Here is a 20,047-nt window from a genome sequence, read left to right as displayed (position 1 = left end):
TGTGGCATGCATGTGACCAGGAGTACATGTGCCCATATGCACACACACACATTAGCACTCACAAATACACATACACAGAAAACGAATTACTTAACCAAAGATTTTAGATGAATAATGACAAACTGTAAATAGAGACAAGATAGCAAAGAGAGATCATAAGTAATTATTGGGTCACAAAATATGGGATAAATAGATGCATTCCTAGTAAATATGGACAAGAAGACTTTATATAATCCTATCACAAGATTATAAGGTGCCCAGTGTTACTACTAAGTAGAAATTGAGAAAGTTGTAATAGTTCCAGTTACTAAAAGGGTTTTTACACCCAATAGATTTCTTTAGTAAAAACACAAAAAAGTTAAGGAAAATTGAATTTCCTTATATCAAAAATACATAGTACAAAATGTTATTCATGATTTTCTATAAAAATGTTAAGGATGTTTTAATAAATATGACTTTAAAACCTGATCAATGGCTGAGAAGATGGTTCAGTGGCTGAGGTGCTTGTCTGCAAAACCTAATGACCTGGGTTTGATTTACTAGGACCCACATAAAGCCAGCTGCACAAGGAGCCTTATGCATCTGAGTTTGTTTGCAGCAGCTAGAGGGCCTGGCACGCCCATTCTCTCTCTGTCTTCCTGTCCTACCTGATCTTCCACTATGAAATAATAAAAATGAAAATGTTGAATATGAGAACATTTATTGTTATACTTAGTCAGGTTTAATTGAGCAAAAATGTAATGTAGTTTGATCTGTTACTGTTCATTCCTCATTAAGTTTCTTAAAAATGATTATGAAAAAATTTTTCCATTGTGGGACAGGGAAATGTTCTTAGTTATATGTCAATACCAAATTTGAAAGACAAATGTCTTTAAAATGGTCAATTTTAGTGTTAATTTATCTGTTACTTAATGTTGCTACACAGTGTGGTCTGTGGATTGATACTAGTTCATAAAGTGCTTGTTACTGAAGAGGGAAGTGTAGAAATTGAAAGCAAGTGTTTAGGAACCTTTATAAGCAAATTGAGAGTAATTTTATGTGAATCAGAAATCTAACATTTAGGCTTGTATTTTGAGCTTATATATCTTCTTAGTTTCATTTCTAGTTAATCATACTAGTTTGTTTCTTACTAGTTTTTTTTTTTCGGGGGGTGGAGTTCGAGGTAGGGTCTCCTTCCATCATTACTCTGAGCCATGCCACTCATATAAGAGTAACTGTTTGGAAGAGATACAATAGTTCATAGATGGTGTGGCAAGGTTACTCGTTGGAAAGAGCTCCAGAAACCAATAGAAAGAAGTGAAATAATCAAATGCTGGGAATTGTAGCTTTAGATTTGGGAATGGTTTTTTAGCTTTTTTGTTTTGTTTTGTTTTTTTGAGGTAGGGTCTCACTCTAGCCCAGGCTGACAGGCTGACCTGGAATTCACTATGGAATCTCAGGGTGGCCTTGAACTCACAGTGATCCTCCCACCTCTGCCTCCTGAGTGCTGGGATTAAAGGCGTGCGCCACCATGCCTGGCGGTTTTTCAGCTTTTTATAACCAAAGTCTAAAATCTTGGCAAGTACCAAATCTATTGAAGTAACTAAAAGCATAGCAGAGATAACAGTGACTCTCTAGTGAGATGCATAATGATATGATGAGATTTAAAATGTAGTTAACCTTATCTTTTTTTTTTTTTTTTTTTTTGAGGTAGGGTCTTGCTCTAGCCCAGGCTGACCTGGAATTTACTATGTTGTCTCAGGGTGGCCTTGAACTCATGGCAATTCTCATACCTCTGCTTCCCAAGTCCTGGGATTAAAGGCATGTGCCACCATGCCTGGCAACATTACGTTTCTTTATTTTAAAAAATAAGAGCTTGGGCTGGAGAGATGGCTTAGCGGTTAAGCACTTGCCTGTGAAGCCTAAGGACCCCGGTTCGAGGCTCGGTTCCCCAGGTCCCACGTTAGCCAGATGCACAAGGGGTCGCACGCGTCTGGAGTTTGTTTGCAGTGGCTGGAAGCCCTGGCGCGCCCATTCTCTCTCTCTCCTTCTATCTGTCTTTCTCTTTATGTCTGCCGCTCTCAAGTAAATAAATAAAAAATGAACAAAAAAAATTAAATAAATTAAAGCTTCATTTAGTTGAGAGACAGAGGGAAGGAAACAGACAAAAGAGTGAGTAAAGGCACACCAGGGCTTCCTACCACTACAAATGAACTCAGACACATGTGCCTCCTTGTGCATCTGGCTTTACATGGGTACTAGGGAATTGAACCTGGGCCATGTCTTTAACCACTGAACAATCTCTTCAGCCTTTGTAGTTAACACTTTGAGAAGCAAAAGGAATAGCTTTGTTTTTTCTAAATTTTGGTGGGAATGTCATTAAACATGCCACATGAGTGGGCATTTTTATTTGAGTGTTAATATACATGTTAATTTGGCTAATAACTTAGTATATTTTAAAAATTATTTTTACAGAGAACAGAATCTTGGCATTGCCTTCTTCAAGAAAGGGACTCTTTCCAAACTGTGGATATATCTCAGACCAGGATTATTGCAAGAGCAGAAGTAACTGAAGTGACAGATTTTCCCTCTCTGGAGGAAGATAAATTGACCCAATCAGGTCAAGTAAAGGAACCGAACAGTGATCTCTTATGTTCTTCATTGCTAGGTAATACCTCTGTATTTTTAATGAGTCATGAAAACAGTTTAGGGGACTTGTTCTTATTCTTGTACATAAATACAGATTTATTGAGAAGCAGAACGGACATAATTTAGCAAGTTCTTTTCAAAGAAACAGTGCTATCCAAGTAAGATATTAGTGTCCTTATTCTATTATGTGGATCATTAATGTCAGCTTTAGGCTCGCATTTTAAGAAATGTACTCACCAAATTTGAGTACCTTTGTGGGAAGAGATGACTGTGGTAGTAGGAAGAGAAGGGTTTACTGTTATGAAATAGTTGAGGAATTGTCATGCTAAGGAAGAAGCTACTTTTTATTCATTCATTAATTCATGTTTGAAATGTCTCAGTGCTTACTGTGTGTTTGATTTTTGTACTGTTCATGAGATAAGAATGCTATTTGCATTTTTATTTATTGTTTTATTTTTATTGAGACAGGTTTTCATTATATGGTCCTTGCTGGCTTAGAACTTTTATGCTGTTGCTTCAGCCTCCCAAATTCTGGGGTATAAGTATGCACTATAATACCCAAATGTATTTTTGTTTTGTACATTTTTTTTTTTTTTTTTTTAGTGCTGGCAATGGAACCCAGGTCCTTTCACATGCTTGGCAAATGTTTTACTCTTGAGCTATATCCTTCACCATTTGCATTTTTATAAGGTTGTAAAAACAGTATATGTGACCAACAAACTTAAAACTTAATTCCCTGATTCTATATGAAAAATGCTTGTTAACTTTAGAGGTTAAAATGAAAGTATATAATTTACAGGGTGCTATTTTGAAATTATTATAAGAAAATCTTCTAAAAGAGGCTATAAAATAGTAGCCAAAACCAAATTATGGGCTGGAGAGATGGCCTAACAGTTATGGCACTTGCCTGCAAAGCCAAAGGTCCTAGTTTCGCTTCCCCAAGACCAATGTAAGCCAGATGCACAAGGTGGCACATGTGTCTGGAGTTCGTTTGCAGCAGCTGGAGGCCCTGGTGTGCCCATTCTCTGTCTCTCTCCCCTTCCTTCTCTATATCTTTCTCTCAGTCTCAAATACATAAAAATAAAATAAATTATGTTACAACAAAATATTGAGGACAATTCTATAATAGAAATATTTCAACATTTGGTGAGAGATTTTTCTATTTGTGAAATGTTTTCTAATTTAGTGTTATTAAGTACAGTTTCTCATTTGCTATAGATAAAGAAAAACATTTAGTTATTGGAGGCTGGGAAGATGATTCAGCAGTTTAAGGTTCTTGCTTGCAAATCCTCCTGGCCTAGAGTCAATTTCCAAGCTGCCAAGTAAGCCAGATGTCTGTGGCACCAGTGTCTGGCATTTGTTGGCAGTAGCTAGAGACCCGTGGTGCGTGTGTGTATACATGCATGCGTGCGCATGCATACATACACACAAATTTAAGAAAATAAAAATAAATGAAGTTTTTGAACTAGGCCCCTGGATCTGATGACTAGTGAAAATTTAATCTAGTTTTTTCCTGCATAAATACAATTGAGGTTCTCACCAATGGCAAGTATTGATGATGACTGGCACTATAATGGCTAAATCAAAGAGGCATCCAAGCTGGCTATAGCTGTCCACATGTGAAGAAATAAGCAGTGGAAAGCAGTAAGAAAAACGAACTGCTACTTAGATATAAAATGTTCCCACCACTTAAACACATGTGTACATGGTGTACTTGAGAATCATTATCTTTTTAATCTTGCTGTTTTATAAAATGCATTTTCTAGACTGGAAAGATAGTACAGTAGGTAAAGTACTTGCCTTGCAAACATCAAAACCTGAATTTCATCCCTAAGACGCATGTGAAAATGCCTTGCACATAATGACACTTGCTTGTAATGTCAGTATTGGAGAGGCAGAGATAGAAAGATTTGTGGGTCTTACTTGCCAGTTAGTATCGTCTACTTAGTAAGCTCCAAGCTAATAAAAGACCCTCTGCTCCTGAGGAATGACACCTAAGATAGTCCTCTGGCTTCCACTTGTGGTGGTTTGAATCAGTATCCCCATAACCTCATGTGTTCTGAATGTTTTGTCTCCAGCTGATGACAGTTGGGGACATTGAAACTTGCTAGAAAAAGCATGGTCCTGAGACTGAACTTTGAGGTTTACCCCTAGCTTGCCAGTGTCAGTTTGGATCACTCTCCTACTGCTATTTTCCATTTGCTATGACAGAAGTGTTGTCCAACCTCTGCTTTCCCCTGCTGTCATGAAGCTTTCCCTTGAGACTGTAAGCCAAAATAAAAACTTTCTTCCCATCAGCTTCTTTTGGTTGGCTGCTTTATCTAAACAACAATAAGGTAATTACAACAGAAAATTGGAATCAGCAAAATGGGGTTGTTACTGATAGAAACCTGACTTTGTGGATTTGAGCTTTTTGGAAATGATTTGTGGGAAGAATGTGGAAGGATTTGAAAACTTGGCCCAAGAAGTGCCTTGTAGTGCTCCAAGCAGAATTTGGACCATTCTGGTAAGAGTTGAAAAATATAAATGCAGAAAGAACTGTGGACTTGTTGCAGGCTTGGTTTATAAAGGGAAGAAAGCTTTGTCTGGACTGGGCTAGAAGCAGTTTGTGTGAAGGCTTATTGCATTCTGCCCATCTTGAGAACTTGAGAACGGTTGAATTTAAAAGAAATCTACTGATGAGAGCAGAAGGGTATGGGTACAGAAAGAAATGAAAGTTTGGGCTGGGCATGGTGGCACACCTTTAATCCCAGCACTTGGGAGGCAGAGGTAGGAGGATCACCGTGATTTGAAGGCCATCCTGAGACTACATAGTGAATATCAGATCAGCTTGGATAGCGTGAAGCCCTACCTTGGAAACCGCCCCTCCCTCCCAAAAAAGAAAGAAAGTAAATAAGTAAGTTTGGCTGGTGACTGCAGCCTGTTTCAGCTGCAGTTGTTTGAGAGATTATCACCAATGAGGTTGGGCCAGCTGTTCTGCATAGGGACAGCAGAAAGAATGCTGACTCTTGAAAGTAGAGTGCCTGAAGGAAGAATATTGAAGGTGTTTCCTGCTCTTCCAAGTTGGCTCTATTCCTCCTCCCCCATTAATAAATTTGATAGCTTAGCCATTTTACTCTGGGAATATAAGAATTGCTGATATATGCTGTTTGTTTTAAATCTTATATTGGTTCTATCTTTCCTTGATATGCCCAGTGCCATCTTTTGCAGTGTGAATGTTTACTCTGCCATTAGGTGTTTTTGGTTTTATAGGTTCACAGTTTGAGACCTTTGACTGTGGGGATGTTTGACTAGTACTGGGATTGATACTGATATGGGGACTTTTAAAGTTGGACTGATCACATTGTATTTTACATCATAGACAGCCATCAGTTTATGCAGCCAGGGGTGGAATGTTGTGGTTGGAATCAGGTGTGCCCAATAAGCTCATGTGTTCTGAATGCTTGGTTCCCAGCTGATTTCAGTTTGAGAAGTAGAGCTTAGGGATGTTGTAGCCAGCACCGCTGCACCCCTCCTCCTTGCTCTACTCTCTGCTGCTATTTTCTCCTTGGTGTAGGAGAGATGATATCTAGCCTCCGCTCATGCTATGTTTTCCCCTGCCTTGAAGCTTCCTCTTGAGACTGTAACGAAAAATAAAAACTTCCTTCTCATCAGCTGCTTTGGACAAGGGCTTTGTCCTAGCAACAAGAAAGTGTATCTACAGGGCTGGAGAGATGGCTTAGCGGTTAAGCGCTTGCCTGTGAAGCCTAAGGACCCCGGTTCGATGCTCGGTTCCCCAGGTCCCACGTTAGCCAGATGCACAAGGGGGCGCACGCATCTGGAGTTTGTTTGCAGAGGCTGGAAGCCCTGGTGCGCCCATTTTCTCTCTCTCCCTCTATCTGTCTTTCTCTCTGTGTCTGTCGCTCTCAAATTATAAAAAAAAAAAATTAAAAAATTAAAAAAAAAAAGAAAGTGTATCTACAGCACACATGCAAATGCGTGCATGGGCACATGTGCACTCACCTCTCTATACACATTAAAAAAAAAAAAAGACAAATTGTATTTTTTTTTGCCTTACCAGTTTTGACTTCTCAGCCCTACTAGAAAATATTCCTAAACATTTAAGGAGATGCTAAAATGCTTACTTACTAGTAAAAACTCTCAGGTCCTTTAAATGTTCAGTATATAGTTAATTAAAGGCTAGAACTGTGGGGATAGGGAGATGGCTCAGCAGTTAAAGCTTGCTTGCAAAGCTTGCCAGCCTAGGTTTAATTTCCTAGTACTCATAAAGCCAGACATACAATGTGATGCCTGTATAGTTAATTTGCAGAGTCAAGAGGCCCATTCTTTCTCTGCCTGCAAATAAATGACTAAAAATGTTCTCTTAAAAACCAAAAAAAAAAAGCCAGACATGTGGTGTATGCTTTTAAACCCAACACTTGGGAGGCAGAGGTAGGAGGATTGCCATGAGTTCGGGGCCAGCTTGATGCTAATTCCAGGTAAGCCTGGGCCTAGAGCAAGGCTCAACCTTGAAAAACAAAAACCATAATTTGGACTGGAGAAATGGCTCAGTAGTTAAAGGCACTGGCTTGTAAAACCTGATGGCCTAGGTTTGATTGCCTAGTACCCATGTATAGTCAGACACACAAAGGGGCTCTTGTGTTTGGAGCACTTTTGCAAAGGCAAGAGGGTCTGGCATTCATATTCATTCTCTCTCTCTCCTGTCCCTAATAAATGAAATAGTAAAAAATAAAAAATCATAAATTGGTATACTTGCCCACAGTTCTCCCTTGTAGTGTTTGGTGTTAGTGTTAGTTGTTTGGTGACTGTGTTAGAAAACCTTGTTGATTCTTGAGGGCTGAAGGTCATCTGTTTTGAAGGTTTATAGAAGATTTTTCTGCTTTTAATTATTTTAAAAAATATTTTTATTTATTTATTTGAGAGGGAAAGAGGCAAATGGAGAAGACAGAATGGGTACAACAGGGCCTCCAGCCACTGCAAATGAACTTCAGATGCATGCACTACCTTGTACATCTGGTTTTTGTTGGTACTGGGAATTGAACCTGGGGCTTCCCAGGCAAGCACTTTAACTGCAGCCCATAGATGGTTTTTTAAGCTGGTGCCAAAGAGTAACCATACCAACTCTCTGTTAATGTTATAAGCTAGCACTTATAATTTTTGTTGTTGTTGTTTTGAGGTAGGGTTTCACTGCAATCCAGGCTGACCTGGAATTCACTATGTAGTCTCAGAGTGGTCTCAAACTCATGGTGATCCTCCTACCTCTGCCTCCCAAGTGCTGGGATTAAAGGTATGTGCCACCACGCCTAGTTCGTAAAAATTTTAAAATAATTATTATCAATTTCTCATTTGTAACCAGTTCAGGAAGTAGTTGTAATTTGGTTATCTACTAAGTGTAGCAGCTTTGCTCAACATTGAGAATATAGTTGTGCATAAAACAGCTCCATGGAGTTGACAGTTTTGATAAGAAGTCAACAAACCAAGGATTGTAACCAGAGAATGAGGAGGAGTCAGGAATGTGTGAGGCTACTAGAACAAAGGGTGTAGGACCCAGGAAAAATGGCACCTTGGTGAACTTGGTGAGTCCTCCTTTGCATTAATTTTGGGGAGAACACTGATGAGGGTAGATTCCTCACTTTGTACATAGTTGAAAGCAAGAAAATATGCTGTAGCAATTAGTATTACATTTATGCTAAGTGACAATTAGTTTATAGCAAAACATCAAGCTAAGTCAATTTTTTTCTTTTCTTTTTCAAGGTAGGGTTTCACTCTAGCCCAGACTGACCTGGAATTCACTATGTAGTCTCAGGGTAGCTTCAAACTCATGGCAATCCTCCTTCCTCTGCCAACCAGGTGCTGGAATTAAAGGTGTGTGACACCATGCCCGGCTAAGCTAAGTCACCTTTAAATAGAATGTTATATAAAGTTTAAAAAAAGTTATTTGCATGTGTGTGCATGCACACACACCAAGGTCTAACTTTACATGAGGGGTTGAGGAATTAACCCTAGCTGGTAGGTTTTGTTTGCAAGTGCTTTTAACTGCTGAGCCATCTCCTCAATCCCCTAAATAATGCTTTATTTCCATTAATCTTTTCGTTTTGTAATTACACAAGTGCTCTAGGGAATAAGGATTTTATACTAGTTCGTATATGTTTTGTTAAAAATATTTTTTTGATTTTATTTGTTTGGGGGGGGGAGCAAGCGAGCGTGTGCACGAGAGGCCAAATGAGAGAATGGCCACATCAGAGCCTCGGCTGTTGCAAATGAACTCCAGACACATGCACCACTTTTTGCATCTGGCTTAGGTGGGTCCTGAGGAATCGAACTTGGGTCCTTTGGCTTTGCAGACAAGTGCCTTAACCACTAAAACATCTCTCCAGCCCTAGTTTGTCTATGTTTAAGGACATTATAAGAATTACTTAAGCTGTAGGAATCATTATTTTATTTTGTCTTGTTTTCATTAAAGCACAAGTTTTCAGACTCTTCAAGAAACATTTACCTCATACATTTCAAAACTAGAACTCTTAACGAACATTTGTTTATGTGGTCTATTGATACTTTCTATGCTAGAACTTAAACTGAAAATTTTAGGAAATAATTCATGTTAAAATAACCACCCACTGCATATTAACAAAGTACCTAGTTTTATAGACAACCAACCAGACTCAGTAAATTGTGGCTGCTATTATTATTCTAAAGCTTCCAGATGGCAGCACATTTAGGTGCCTTAAAATTTTACATGAGTAAGCCAAACACTGGATTTTCAGCATTTTGTATTTAAACTTTGCAGTCATACAGGATGACTTTGCTTCTCCTGCTTTGCCTTTGCTGACGTGTTTGACACAAGACCAGGAGTTTGGGCCTGATTCCTTATTTCACCAAAGTGAACTAGATTTTGCACCTTTGAGGTAGGATGATTTATTTGCCTTCTAATCTTTCTGCTCTTACCATAAGTAATCATTAGTACTAATAGTTTCAGGCTAAGGTGGGAATTGGGAATAGAGTTAGATATTCTTAGCATACATATGACGGTAACATGGATAAATAATGCATATTAACTTGGCATAGTAAAGTATATATAGAGATGTGTCAGGTAATTGTAGTTTGTTTAAAAATTTTTAATGCATTTTAGCACTTCAAGCACATTTTAGTTATCAGATAAACTAGACTTTCATAACTATAGATCTCTGTATATATTGCCACTATCCTCCTCTCTTCTTACCTTCTATTCTTAAAAAATGCATTCATTTCTAGGGTACTAACTTATTCTGCACTTTCATATTGGTCAGATGTTACCAAATCAGTCTAGTTAGCTTTCTTTACTTAATACTACGTATTTTTATTTTTATTTATTTGACAGAGAAAGAGGGGGGAGAGAGACAGGGAGAGAATGGGTGTGCCAGGGTCTCCAGCAATTGCAAACGAACTCCAAACACATGTGCCCCCTTGTGCATCTGGCTAACGTGGGTCCTGGGGAATCGAACTTGGGTCCTTTGGCTTTATAGGCAAATGCCTTAACTGCTAAGCTGTCCCTCCTGCCCACTACTTTTATATTTTTATGTGAACAGGAAGTTAGCTTTTTGTTGATAGCCTATTTCAAATCAATGCCATTCAGAATGATCACAGTGGGAAAGAAGTCAGGAATTCTTTTCTTCTTTCTCTCTTTCTTTTTCCTTTTTTTTTTTTTTCAAGGAGGGTCTCACTCTAGCCCAGGTTGACCTGGAATTCACTGTGTCATCACAGGGTGGCCTTGAACTCACAGTGATCCTCCAACTGTGCCACTCAAGTGCTGGGATTAAAGGCGTGCGCCACCATGCCCGGTTTGGAATTCTTTAGAGCACATTTCAGTTGTCTAAGATTGAAAACTTCACCTTAAATTAAAAACTATAGATGTTGGGCTGGAGAGATGACTTAGCAGTTAAGGCAATCACCTACAAAGCCTAAGACCCAGGTTTGATTTCGCCAGTACCCATGTAAGCCAGATGCACAAGGTGGCACATGTGTCTGGAGTTGGTTTGCAGTGGCTAGAGGCCCTGATGTGCCCCTCTCTCTCCTTTCTCTCTCTCTCTCTCACACACATGAATAAGTAAATATATATATGTATATATATATTTTTTTTGAGGTAGGTTTTCACTCTAGCTCAGGCTCTCCTGGAATTAGTCTCAGGGTGGCCTCAAACTCACGGTGATCTTCCTACCTCTGCCTCCCGAATGCTGAGATTAAAGGCATGCGCCACCACCCCCGGCAATAAAATATTTTTTTAAAAACCATAGATGTTTAGAAAAGAAAATGTTACATTTACCTTTCTATTATATATTACTTTAGAATCATGTTTAAGAAAATTATTCTGTAACACATTAGATTGCCAACTAGTGATGAAGTTACTATTGTATTTTGGGAGCAGACCACTTCTTGAGAGGTTTTCATAAGCATAATAAATAACAAGTAAGCAAATGAATGATATTAAGTCATGGTAGGTGGTAGGCATTTAAAAATAGTAAACCTGTGCTGGAGATATGCTCAGCAGTAGTTTGATTCCCTAGTACCCACATAAAGTCAGATGCACGAAGTGGCACATCTGTCAAGTTCATTTGCAGCAGCTAAAGGCCCTAGCACAACTATTCTTTCCCTCCCTCCCTCCCTCCCTCCCTCCCTCTCTCCCTCTCTCTCTCTCTGCTTGCAACTAAATAAATAAGACTAATAAAGCTCATTCATCTTATTAAAAAGTTATTTTGAATTTGTCTTTTAAATAACTTCTTTTTGGTACTATGGAAATTAGATTATGTCTTTTAGAGGAAAGTTGAGATTTTCACGTTGCAGGAATTTGAAATTAAAGCTTTTTTTAAAAACATACTTTCAGATAAACAATTTCAATGACATGTTTTTACTTTCATATTAGTATTTAAAAATAAAATGTTGTTAAGGACTTATTTATTTCTTTATAACTGTATATTTTCAGAGGAATTCCTGATAAGTCCGAAGACAGTGAATGGTTTTCTCGTCCATCAGAAGTTAGTGAAGCTTTATTCCAGGCTACCTCAGAAGCATCTTCAGACCTGGTTAACAGTTGCTTTAGTATCTCTCAGCACCCACTCACAGGTAGCACTACTGTTGGGTCTCACCATTAACAAGGGAATAATGTAGAGAATGTGTCATCTAACATTGCCAGCGAACTGAAAATCCCCAATGACTATGGGAATTATAACCCTCTTAGCTCATGTATGTCATGAAAGACACAAAAAGATACTCACCAGCCAGAAAGCAAGTTAGCTATAACAATCAGGTTTCCGGTTCAACACTACCTGGTATTAGCTATGACAGCATAGCTACTGAAAGAGGTGACTGTTTTGATGCTTCTTACTCACATGTAAAGCTTCCTGTTTGCAGCACTGCACAACAGGCAGAAGCATGTCTAACTAGTAAGGACCATATTTCTTTTCCACATGAAATTATTCCTCCTCATGATAATAAAACATTGTGTTCTTTCTTGCGATACATGCTGGAAAGAAGAGGAAAAGGAGATCCTTTGACCTCTGGTAGTCATCTTGAGAATGTTTATTTAGGGGTTCCAGTTGAGAATAAGATGAGTCAAAAGATGGGTTCTTTGGAGGGCTATGAAAGAAATGGAGAAGATCTGTGGAAAGAATTGTTTCAATATTGTAAGCAAAAGGAGACTAGAAGTAATTTGGTATCTTTAGATCCCTTATCTGCAGATATAAAGTACACTGGGGCTGTTGTAGATCCTGACAGTAATGTACAAATTTCAGAAGCACATATACTCTGTAGGGGGCAGGATATTCTCAAATGGAGGCTTTTGATGGTTCTCTTCAAATAGTTAACTCTAACTTAGATGAAACATAGAACCAACTGTGTTTTCAGGAGGACAGAAACCAAAAAGCAACTTATATTTTTGGTGAGAAACATTGATGGCTACTAAAACTGTAGCCTTTGAGGCAATTATTGTCTTGATTGAGCCTTCCAAGCAAGAGAGTACTAGAAGCTAAGTCCAAACTGTATATCTTTAGCAGATGATATCCAAGAGAGAGAACCCCTAAATCCAGATGATTCCCCAGTAAATTATAATGATGAAAATGCTTCCTTTGATAAGCTTAAACATACAAAATACCAATTTGCTTCTGGGGTGCTTGATCCAGCAGCTTCAGAATCACTTTTGCGCTGTAAGGAAGATGATGTTGCTAGCTCCTCACATTGGTGTCCAAAGTAAAAATCACCTCCCAGTGTTCCTCAAATCATGCTCAATATGCTGCTTTCTGTTATTCAATAGAGTAAGCCATCTGCTTCATTAAGTGAAAAATCTTACACCCAGGCTGATGATCATGGCAAAACATTCAGCTTTTTTTCTGTGTGACATGTACAATGAATCACTTCTTCCTGCTGGGAAAATGGTTACTACTCTTGACCTTGCAGTGCAGGTAGGATCTTCAAACAGTATTTATCCAGTGAGTGTCCACTTCAGCCAGGTGTGGTGGCACACACCTTTGATTCCAGCACTTGGGAAGCAGAGGTAGGAGGATCACCGTAAGTTCAAGGCCACCCTGAGACTACATAGTGAATTCCAGGTCAGCCTGGGCTACAGTGAGACCCTATCTAAAAAAAAAAACAAAGAAAGTATTCACTTCAGATGCTTTGGTTTTACAAGATTTAAAGCATCAGACTTTTGAAGAAGTTGCAGATTCCTCAGATTATAATTTTGATAAGGATGTAAACTGTAGTAACCCCATTGAAGGTCTCCGTGCAGCTATAGGAAGCCAGATTTTCAGCAAACTTGGTGGCATGTAGTGCAGTCACAAGGTGCTTCAACACTGACTGGAACTATAACATTAATTATTGTTAGTCAAAGGACATGCTGAAAGCTGATAGAGGTGAAGGTGAAATTCTTTGAAAGTCATGTGAGGACTGAGTCTAGTTGTACTATACAAATAGTTATTCAAAATGACTCTTGTTTTATAGAGGGCCCTCAGGGGAAGGCCGAGTCTGACATCATTACTCTGGATGGAGATACTGAATATAGTAGCCTAGATGAAAATGCTGCTATGTGCAGTGAAAGAGTCACTGAATCACAAAGACAGGTGAGAATAATAAAATGATTGCTGGGGCCATGTTAAAGATGCTCTTTTGTAAATCTTGCTGGTCTGGGTTTGATTCCTCAGTACCCACATAAAGCCTAGTAAATGCACAAAGTGGCACATGCATCTGGAGTTCATTTGTAGTGGCAAGAGCCCCTGCTGTGCCCATCTTCTCTTTCTTTCTCTTTTCTTGCAAATAAATAAAAAATATTGTGATTGCTGTAGAAAAATACGATCTTTTCCAATACTGATTTAGGAATTGATATTTTTATTTTTTTATTTTTTTACTGTTTTCCAGACATTTGGCCAGTGTGACCTAAGTGGTGGATATGTTGAACTAGCAGATATAGAGACATTGCTTGATGATCTTTGTGACAGCTCCCTGTTTTGGCAAACTACTTCACAAGTATTGTCTGAGAAAGACAGCAATTTTGGAAAGCCTGTAAGTTTTTTTTTCTTTCTTTTTTTTTATCATTATTATTGTTATTATTATTATTATTTTTATTTTTGAGGTAGGGTCTCACTCTAGCCCAAGCAGCCCTGGAATTCACTATGGAGTCACAGGCCTAGCCTCAGACTCATGGCATTCCTCCTACCTCTGCTTCCCGAGTGCTGGGATTAAAGGTGTGCGCTACCACACCTGGTGCCTGCAAGCTTTTCTACTTGACATACTTTGGTAAAAAAGTGCTAATGAAAGTTATGGAACCATTTATATCCTTTCAGACCAGCTTCTGACTTAAGATAAATATGGTATTCACCTTATTTGAGAATATGTCCCATTAATGTGTTTGAGGTTAAACAAAATAATTTGTCAAAAGATTTTGATCCTAAGACTTAATGAGTTGTGATGTGTTAAAGTATTTCTTTTGGAACTCCTAGGTCTTTTATCTTGAGACATTCTGACAGTCTTTGGAGTTGTGTTAAAATGAGACACATTAGTGGAGCCATTCAACTGATTGTACTTCTTCCTCTTTTGCTCTTCAGTGTATTAGGCTTGAAATAGTCAAATATTTCTGTTTAGGCCGGGCATGGTGGCGCACGCCTTTTAATCCTAGCACTTGGGAGGCAGAGGTAGGAGGATCGCTATGAGTTCAAGGGCCACCCTGAGACTCCATAGTGAATTCCAGGTCAGCCTGGGCTAGAGTGAGACTCTACCTCAAACAACAAAAACAACAACAACAGAAATATTTCTGTTTTTAAGCTCCTGAAATTTTTGATTTAAGGAATTCTTGAAAATTACATGAATCATTGCTTATCCAGGAAGGATACAAGTGCCCAAACTAGTCAGTATTCACAAAGAGAATTAACGACCCTCTTCTCAAATGAGCAACATATGCATATATACGTTCCCTCCATGTATTTCATCATTTTTATTATGTATATACTAGGAAGTGGTGACCCTGGGGTGTTTTTAAAAATACATATTTTTTTATTTGTGAAAGAGAGAGTATGGGAACACCAGGGCCTTCTGCCACTGCAAATGAACTCAGACACATGTACCACTTTGTGTGTTTGACTTTACATACCTACCGAGGACTTGAATCCAGGCTGATAGGCTTTAATTTAACCATTAAGCTATCTCCCCAACCCCCCTGGGGTGTTTTAAAGGTCCTTTGTAATTTTAAATATTTTATTCATTCTTTTTATTTATTGGAGAGAGGGAGGGGGCAGAAGGCAGATAGAATGGATGTGCTAGGGCCTCCAGCCACTGCAAATGAATGATGGATGTATGTACCACATTGTGCATCTGGCTTATATGGGTACTGGGGTATCGAACCTGGGTCCTTAGGCTTTGCAGACAAGTGCCTTAACCGCTAAGACATCTCTCCACCACCACCACCACCCCTTTTTTTTTTTTTTTTTTTTAAATAAGGTTTCATTTGCTTGGATCTTCAGATCCCTTGGATTTCTCAGATCCCATTGATAGCCCTCTGTTGTAAGCTCCAAGCTGGGTCTTACTTGTAATTTGTCTTTGTATTCCGTTTGTCATTAAAACAGCTAGAAAATATAGGTGATATACTTACTGTTACTTTCCTTATTTCCCTGTGTGTAAGGGTGCTTGTTATTATGAAGATACTTGTTGGGTTATAGCTGTATTTAGACATTTAGATTTAGACAGTTGATATGAGAAGATGAACAAAGATAGTATGATGAGCTCTTCCTTTTGTTTATAATTTGTTGACTATATGAGAAAATTTTGAGGTGAACTATTAGACCAATATTTTCTTTAGTATTCTAAAGTAGTCATGGCTCTAATTTTCAGTCTGATGAGAATGGGAATGAAAAACCTGCTACTGGTTTAAAATGTGTATATCAATTAGTCCATGTTATCATGTAGGATTATTGGGGATTATTTTCATCTTCATTTTATAGTGACTACTTAGAAGATTATTCAACAGTTAGAGCAACCAATAAGAAACTAATCTCATTAAAGAACTGTCTCCCTTCAATGTTACCATTTTTCGAGTTTCTTAGTCATTTTAGCCATCTTTTAGATTTTTTTCCTTATTAAGAAATGAGGACTAAAAAGTAACATTTTCCTCTTGTTTCTTTCCACTTTTTTTTTCGAGGTAGGGTCTCTAACTCTAGCCCAGGCTGACCTGGAATTCACTATGTAGTCTCAGGGTGGCCTTGAACTCATGATCCTCCCACCTCTGTCTCCTGAGTGCTAGGATTAAAGGTGTGCGCCACCATGCCCAGGTTCCATTTTTAACTAGTATTGTGCCGCGGACTGACTCTCGGGGAGATCAGGACCGAGGGAGAACAAGGGCAAAGGCTCAAGGAGAACTCGGGATTCGGCGAGGAAATGACAGACAGACACACTCTAGGTTGAATATGCTGCTGCAATTTACTGAAGTTTCATGAAGGTTTTATACAGATTGAACAGGGAAACTTAGTAAGCCAACAAGTGATCTCAGAAATCATTAATCTAAACAATCTTAAGTATTGTTCTATTGTAAGCATACATGTAATATTTATCAGGCAGGAATGTACCCATTTTTTTAAGAAGGACGTCTTGCACCATTGACCACAGCTTTACATGAATAGAAGCTTGGGGTAAGGGATGTAAGGTGAACAATAGGTTATTTATTTTTTATAAACCGAGCAGAGAGCCATCTTTTGTCACTTATTAGATTATTTATATAATCCTCATATTCATTATAAAAGTGTTTCTATCCAAAAGACCACCAATATTTTAAGGCTGGTTTAATGTTTTCCAGGAATTCTTTTCTTACTTGTCTAGAGTATAAGCACCAAGGCTTACGTGTCTTTGCTAAGCATTTCATAAATGGAAGAGAATGCCATAGCCTCCTTTTTCCTTCATAATTCATTCATCTATTACCGAATTCATCATATCCTCCCTCATAGGGGAGTGGATCTAGGTAGTTCCCAGCTCTGGGAGTCTACTATCAGCCCTTGATCAAGTACTGAACATACCCCCCAGGAAGCGTTCTGGTGGGAATACCCCAACTTTTGTAACTTCTTTTCTGCAGAATTGTCATGCTTCTTATGAACATTACCGATTAACATTCCTACTTTCACTTTCTCAGGATCAGTATTGTTCTAAAACATCATAAGCTGTTTCTACTCTACACCATCTAAAAACTGTTCTAGAGTTAATTTTTTATTCCTAGTAGAGTTATACATTTCCTCCATTGCCCTAATCATAGGAGGGGAACATTCAATACTCAAATTGTTTTTTGTACTCTGATTGTGTGCATGATTAATAGTAAGCGTAGCGTAGAAACTAGCTGTTCTTACAAACAACTAGAAGAAAGCAGGAAAGAAACAGAATGCAGAAAACAGCTCATTGGCACCAGCAATTAGGTCGTCGTGACTTCATGGGCAGCAGGAACCATTACAGTAACTGACTGCCAAGGGGTCACCGGGGGCATCCCTCCGAGGAGTGCTGGCCCTCTGTCCTCAGCTCAGAAGCATCTCTGCTTGCTACACAGGCGAGGTCGCCATGGACGTAGCAGTATTGAAATCTGTTACTCTGAAATACTTAAGTCTTGTTTGAATTTTGCATTTTCTTTGTACTTGGTCACATCCATATTTGACACTGTGATATAAAGAATTTTTATTGAAATCAAGATTATAATCACTTTTTTGTTTGGAAGCAGTGAAGAAAAACTATTAAACACATCACACATACACACATTCACAGTTGTCTACACATTCATTTTTGTTTATTTTTATTTATTTATTTGAGAGTGACAGAGAGAGAAAGAAGGGGGGGGAAGGAGGGAGAGAGAAAACTCCAGACGTGTGTGCCCCCTTGTGCATCTGGCTAATGTGGGTCCTGGGGAATCGAGGTCCTTAGGCTTCACAGGCAATCGCTTAACTGCTAAGCCATCTCTCCAGCCCTGTCTACACATTTATATGATACATGACACATAAATATGCTCGACTTCAAAAAAGTCTCTTTGAGGAGCAGGGTAATACAAAGTGAAAATCTTTGTGCTTGGTGTCAAGTGGGGCTTCTTCTTTTTTTTCCCCTAAGGCAGGGTCTTGCTCTATCCCAAATGGTGATACTTATTTTGAATTGGATATTTCTTTGTTCAAGGGGGCTGTCCTGCATATTTTAGGATTTTTTTACTCACTGGATTCTAGCAGCTTCCTACTCCCATCCCCTTCTTATCAGTTAATGAAAGATGTTTCCTGGCATTGTTAGATGTTGCCTTGTAGGGTGTAAGATCTTCCCAATTAAGAGCTTCTGGGCTTAGAGAAACTTACAGGGCAATAGATGTAGAATATTCATTTCTTGATTTTTTTTTTTTATTTTGTATTTTGAGGTAGGGTCTTCAACTAGTCCAAGCTGACCTCGAATTCACTATCTAGTCTCAGGCTGGCCTCAAACTCACAGTGATCCTCCTATCTCTTCCAGATGCGAGAATTAAAGATGTGTGCCATCATGCCTAGCTTTCTCAGTTTTTCCAGACACATAAAGTGGCACATACATCTGGAGTTTTTTTGTAGCTGCTGGAGGTCTGGTGTGCCCATTCATATTCTCTTTCTCTGCTTGCAAATAGTTAAATAAAATATTCAAAAAAAATAATCATGAACCAGGCATGGTGGCGTATGCCTTTAGTTCTAGTACTTGGGAGGCAAAGGTAGGAGGATCGCTGTGAGTTTGAGGCCACCCTGAAATTACATAGTGAATTCTGGGTCAGCCTGGGCTGGAGTGAAACCCTACCTTGAAAAACAAAATAACAAAAACCACAGTGGAGTGTGCCACCATGACTATACCTCTAGCTAGAATGTTCATTGCTATAACTGGCTGCCAACTTCCTGAGAATTGAAAAAAAAAAAAGCCATGGTAAAAAAGTGAATAGGAGCTACAGCCCTACCCAAATACCTGATTTTTAAATGCCAGTGATTGTGCTAAATACGTCTTTTTTTATGAGATTGTACTGAAAGTTATGTAAGTATGTCTGTCATTTGAAACATAGTGGTTAAGGCAGTAAGCAGTTTGCCACTGTGAATAAAGAATACTGACTCAGAAAAAAAAAAAGTGAGTAGGAAATTTTATGCTTAGGTACATTTTGGGATTCTATCCTGAGAGGGCATGATTAAACTCATCTTTGTAGGGAAATTAAGGAAACTAAAAGTGGTATGTTTTATGCTAGTATTCTAGGAACTTAGCAGAAAGTTATGCATGTTCACATTAAGGTCACCACCTGTTACTATGTGTAATATTCCATACAGCAAATTTCAGTCCGCAAAAGGATCGTGGAATATCTTCAGAGCTCATGAAACATAATGTAACCTGTATATGAATTGAAAATGTTAGCTAGGCTGGTATGCCTTTAATCCCAGAACTCAGGAGGTAGAGGTAGGAGGATCCCTGTGAGTTCGAGGACCCCCTGAGACTCCGTAGTGAATTCCAGGCCAGCCTGGGCTAGAGTGAAACCCTACCTTGAACCCTGCCCCCCCAAAATGTTGAGAATATGACTTATATTTTTGAGACAGCCTCATTCTGTAACCCAGATAGGCCTTTATGATAATGAGGTTTGGTTTTTAGCCATTGAAATCTGAAATTAATACTATCTTTTCCCCTTCATTTCTGTTCTTATTTCATAGAGAGGTAATTTGGGCAGTAACCAGCCTTTTTCATCTACATTTCCTCCTTGTATTCCTCATGAGCCAACCAGTGAGTCAGAATGTCATTCGTCAAATCTAAGAATGCTGAGGGTATCTCCTGACACTGTGCCAAAGAGTCTGGAACATTTAGCAGGTATGTAGAAAGGAAGGCATTAAATGTCTTCTTTATGACTATCTGATGAAAAATACCTTGCCATCCCCATCTTGACTGGTTTATGGGATACCCAGGT

The 20,047-nt window shown here is 38.7% G+C and overlaps 1 protein-coding gene across 5 annotated transcripts in view; it reads left to right on the top strand.

Moving 5' to 3' along the window:
* The window catches only part of Alms1 (ALMS1 centrosome and basal body associated protein), a 193,322-nt gene that overhangs the window by 32,105 nt on the left and 141,170 nt on the right, over nt 1-20,047 (top strand). For 2 of the 5 annotated variants that reach the window (XM_045152897.1, XR_006637747.1), the window contains exons 2-7: nt 2,455-2,647; nt 9,416-9,533; nt 11,585-11,724; nt 13,597-13,715; nt 14,011-14,154; nt 19,797-19,950. In XM_045152897.1, coding sequence (XP_045008832.1) covers nt 2,455-2,647; nt 9,416-9,533; nt 11,585-11,724; nt 13,597-13,715; nt 14,011-14,154; nt 19,797-19,950 — 868 coding nt within the window. Of the gene's footprint in view, nt 1-2,454; nt 2,648-9,415; nt 9,534-11,584; nt 11,725-13,596; nt 13,716-14,010; nt 14,155-19,796; nt 19,951-20,047 lie in introns of those variants that run through there. The other 3 variants (XM_045152899.1, XM_045152898.1, XM_045152900.1) reach the window with 3 other exon arrangements.

This window comes from Jaculus jaculus, chromosome 6 (assembly GCF_020740685.1).
Source record: "Jaculus jaculus isolate mJacJac1 chromosome 6, mJacJac1.mat.Y.cur, whole genome shotgun sequence".
Lineage (NCBI taxonomy): Eukaryota > Metazoa > Chordata > Mammalia > Rodentia > Dipodidae > Jaculus > Jaculus jaculus.
The sequence above is the reverse complement of the archived record's forward strand: the minus strand, read 5'-3'. Positions and strand labels throughout refer to the sequence as shown.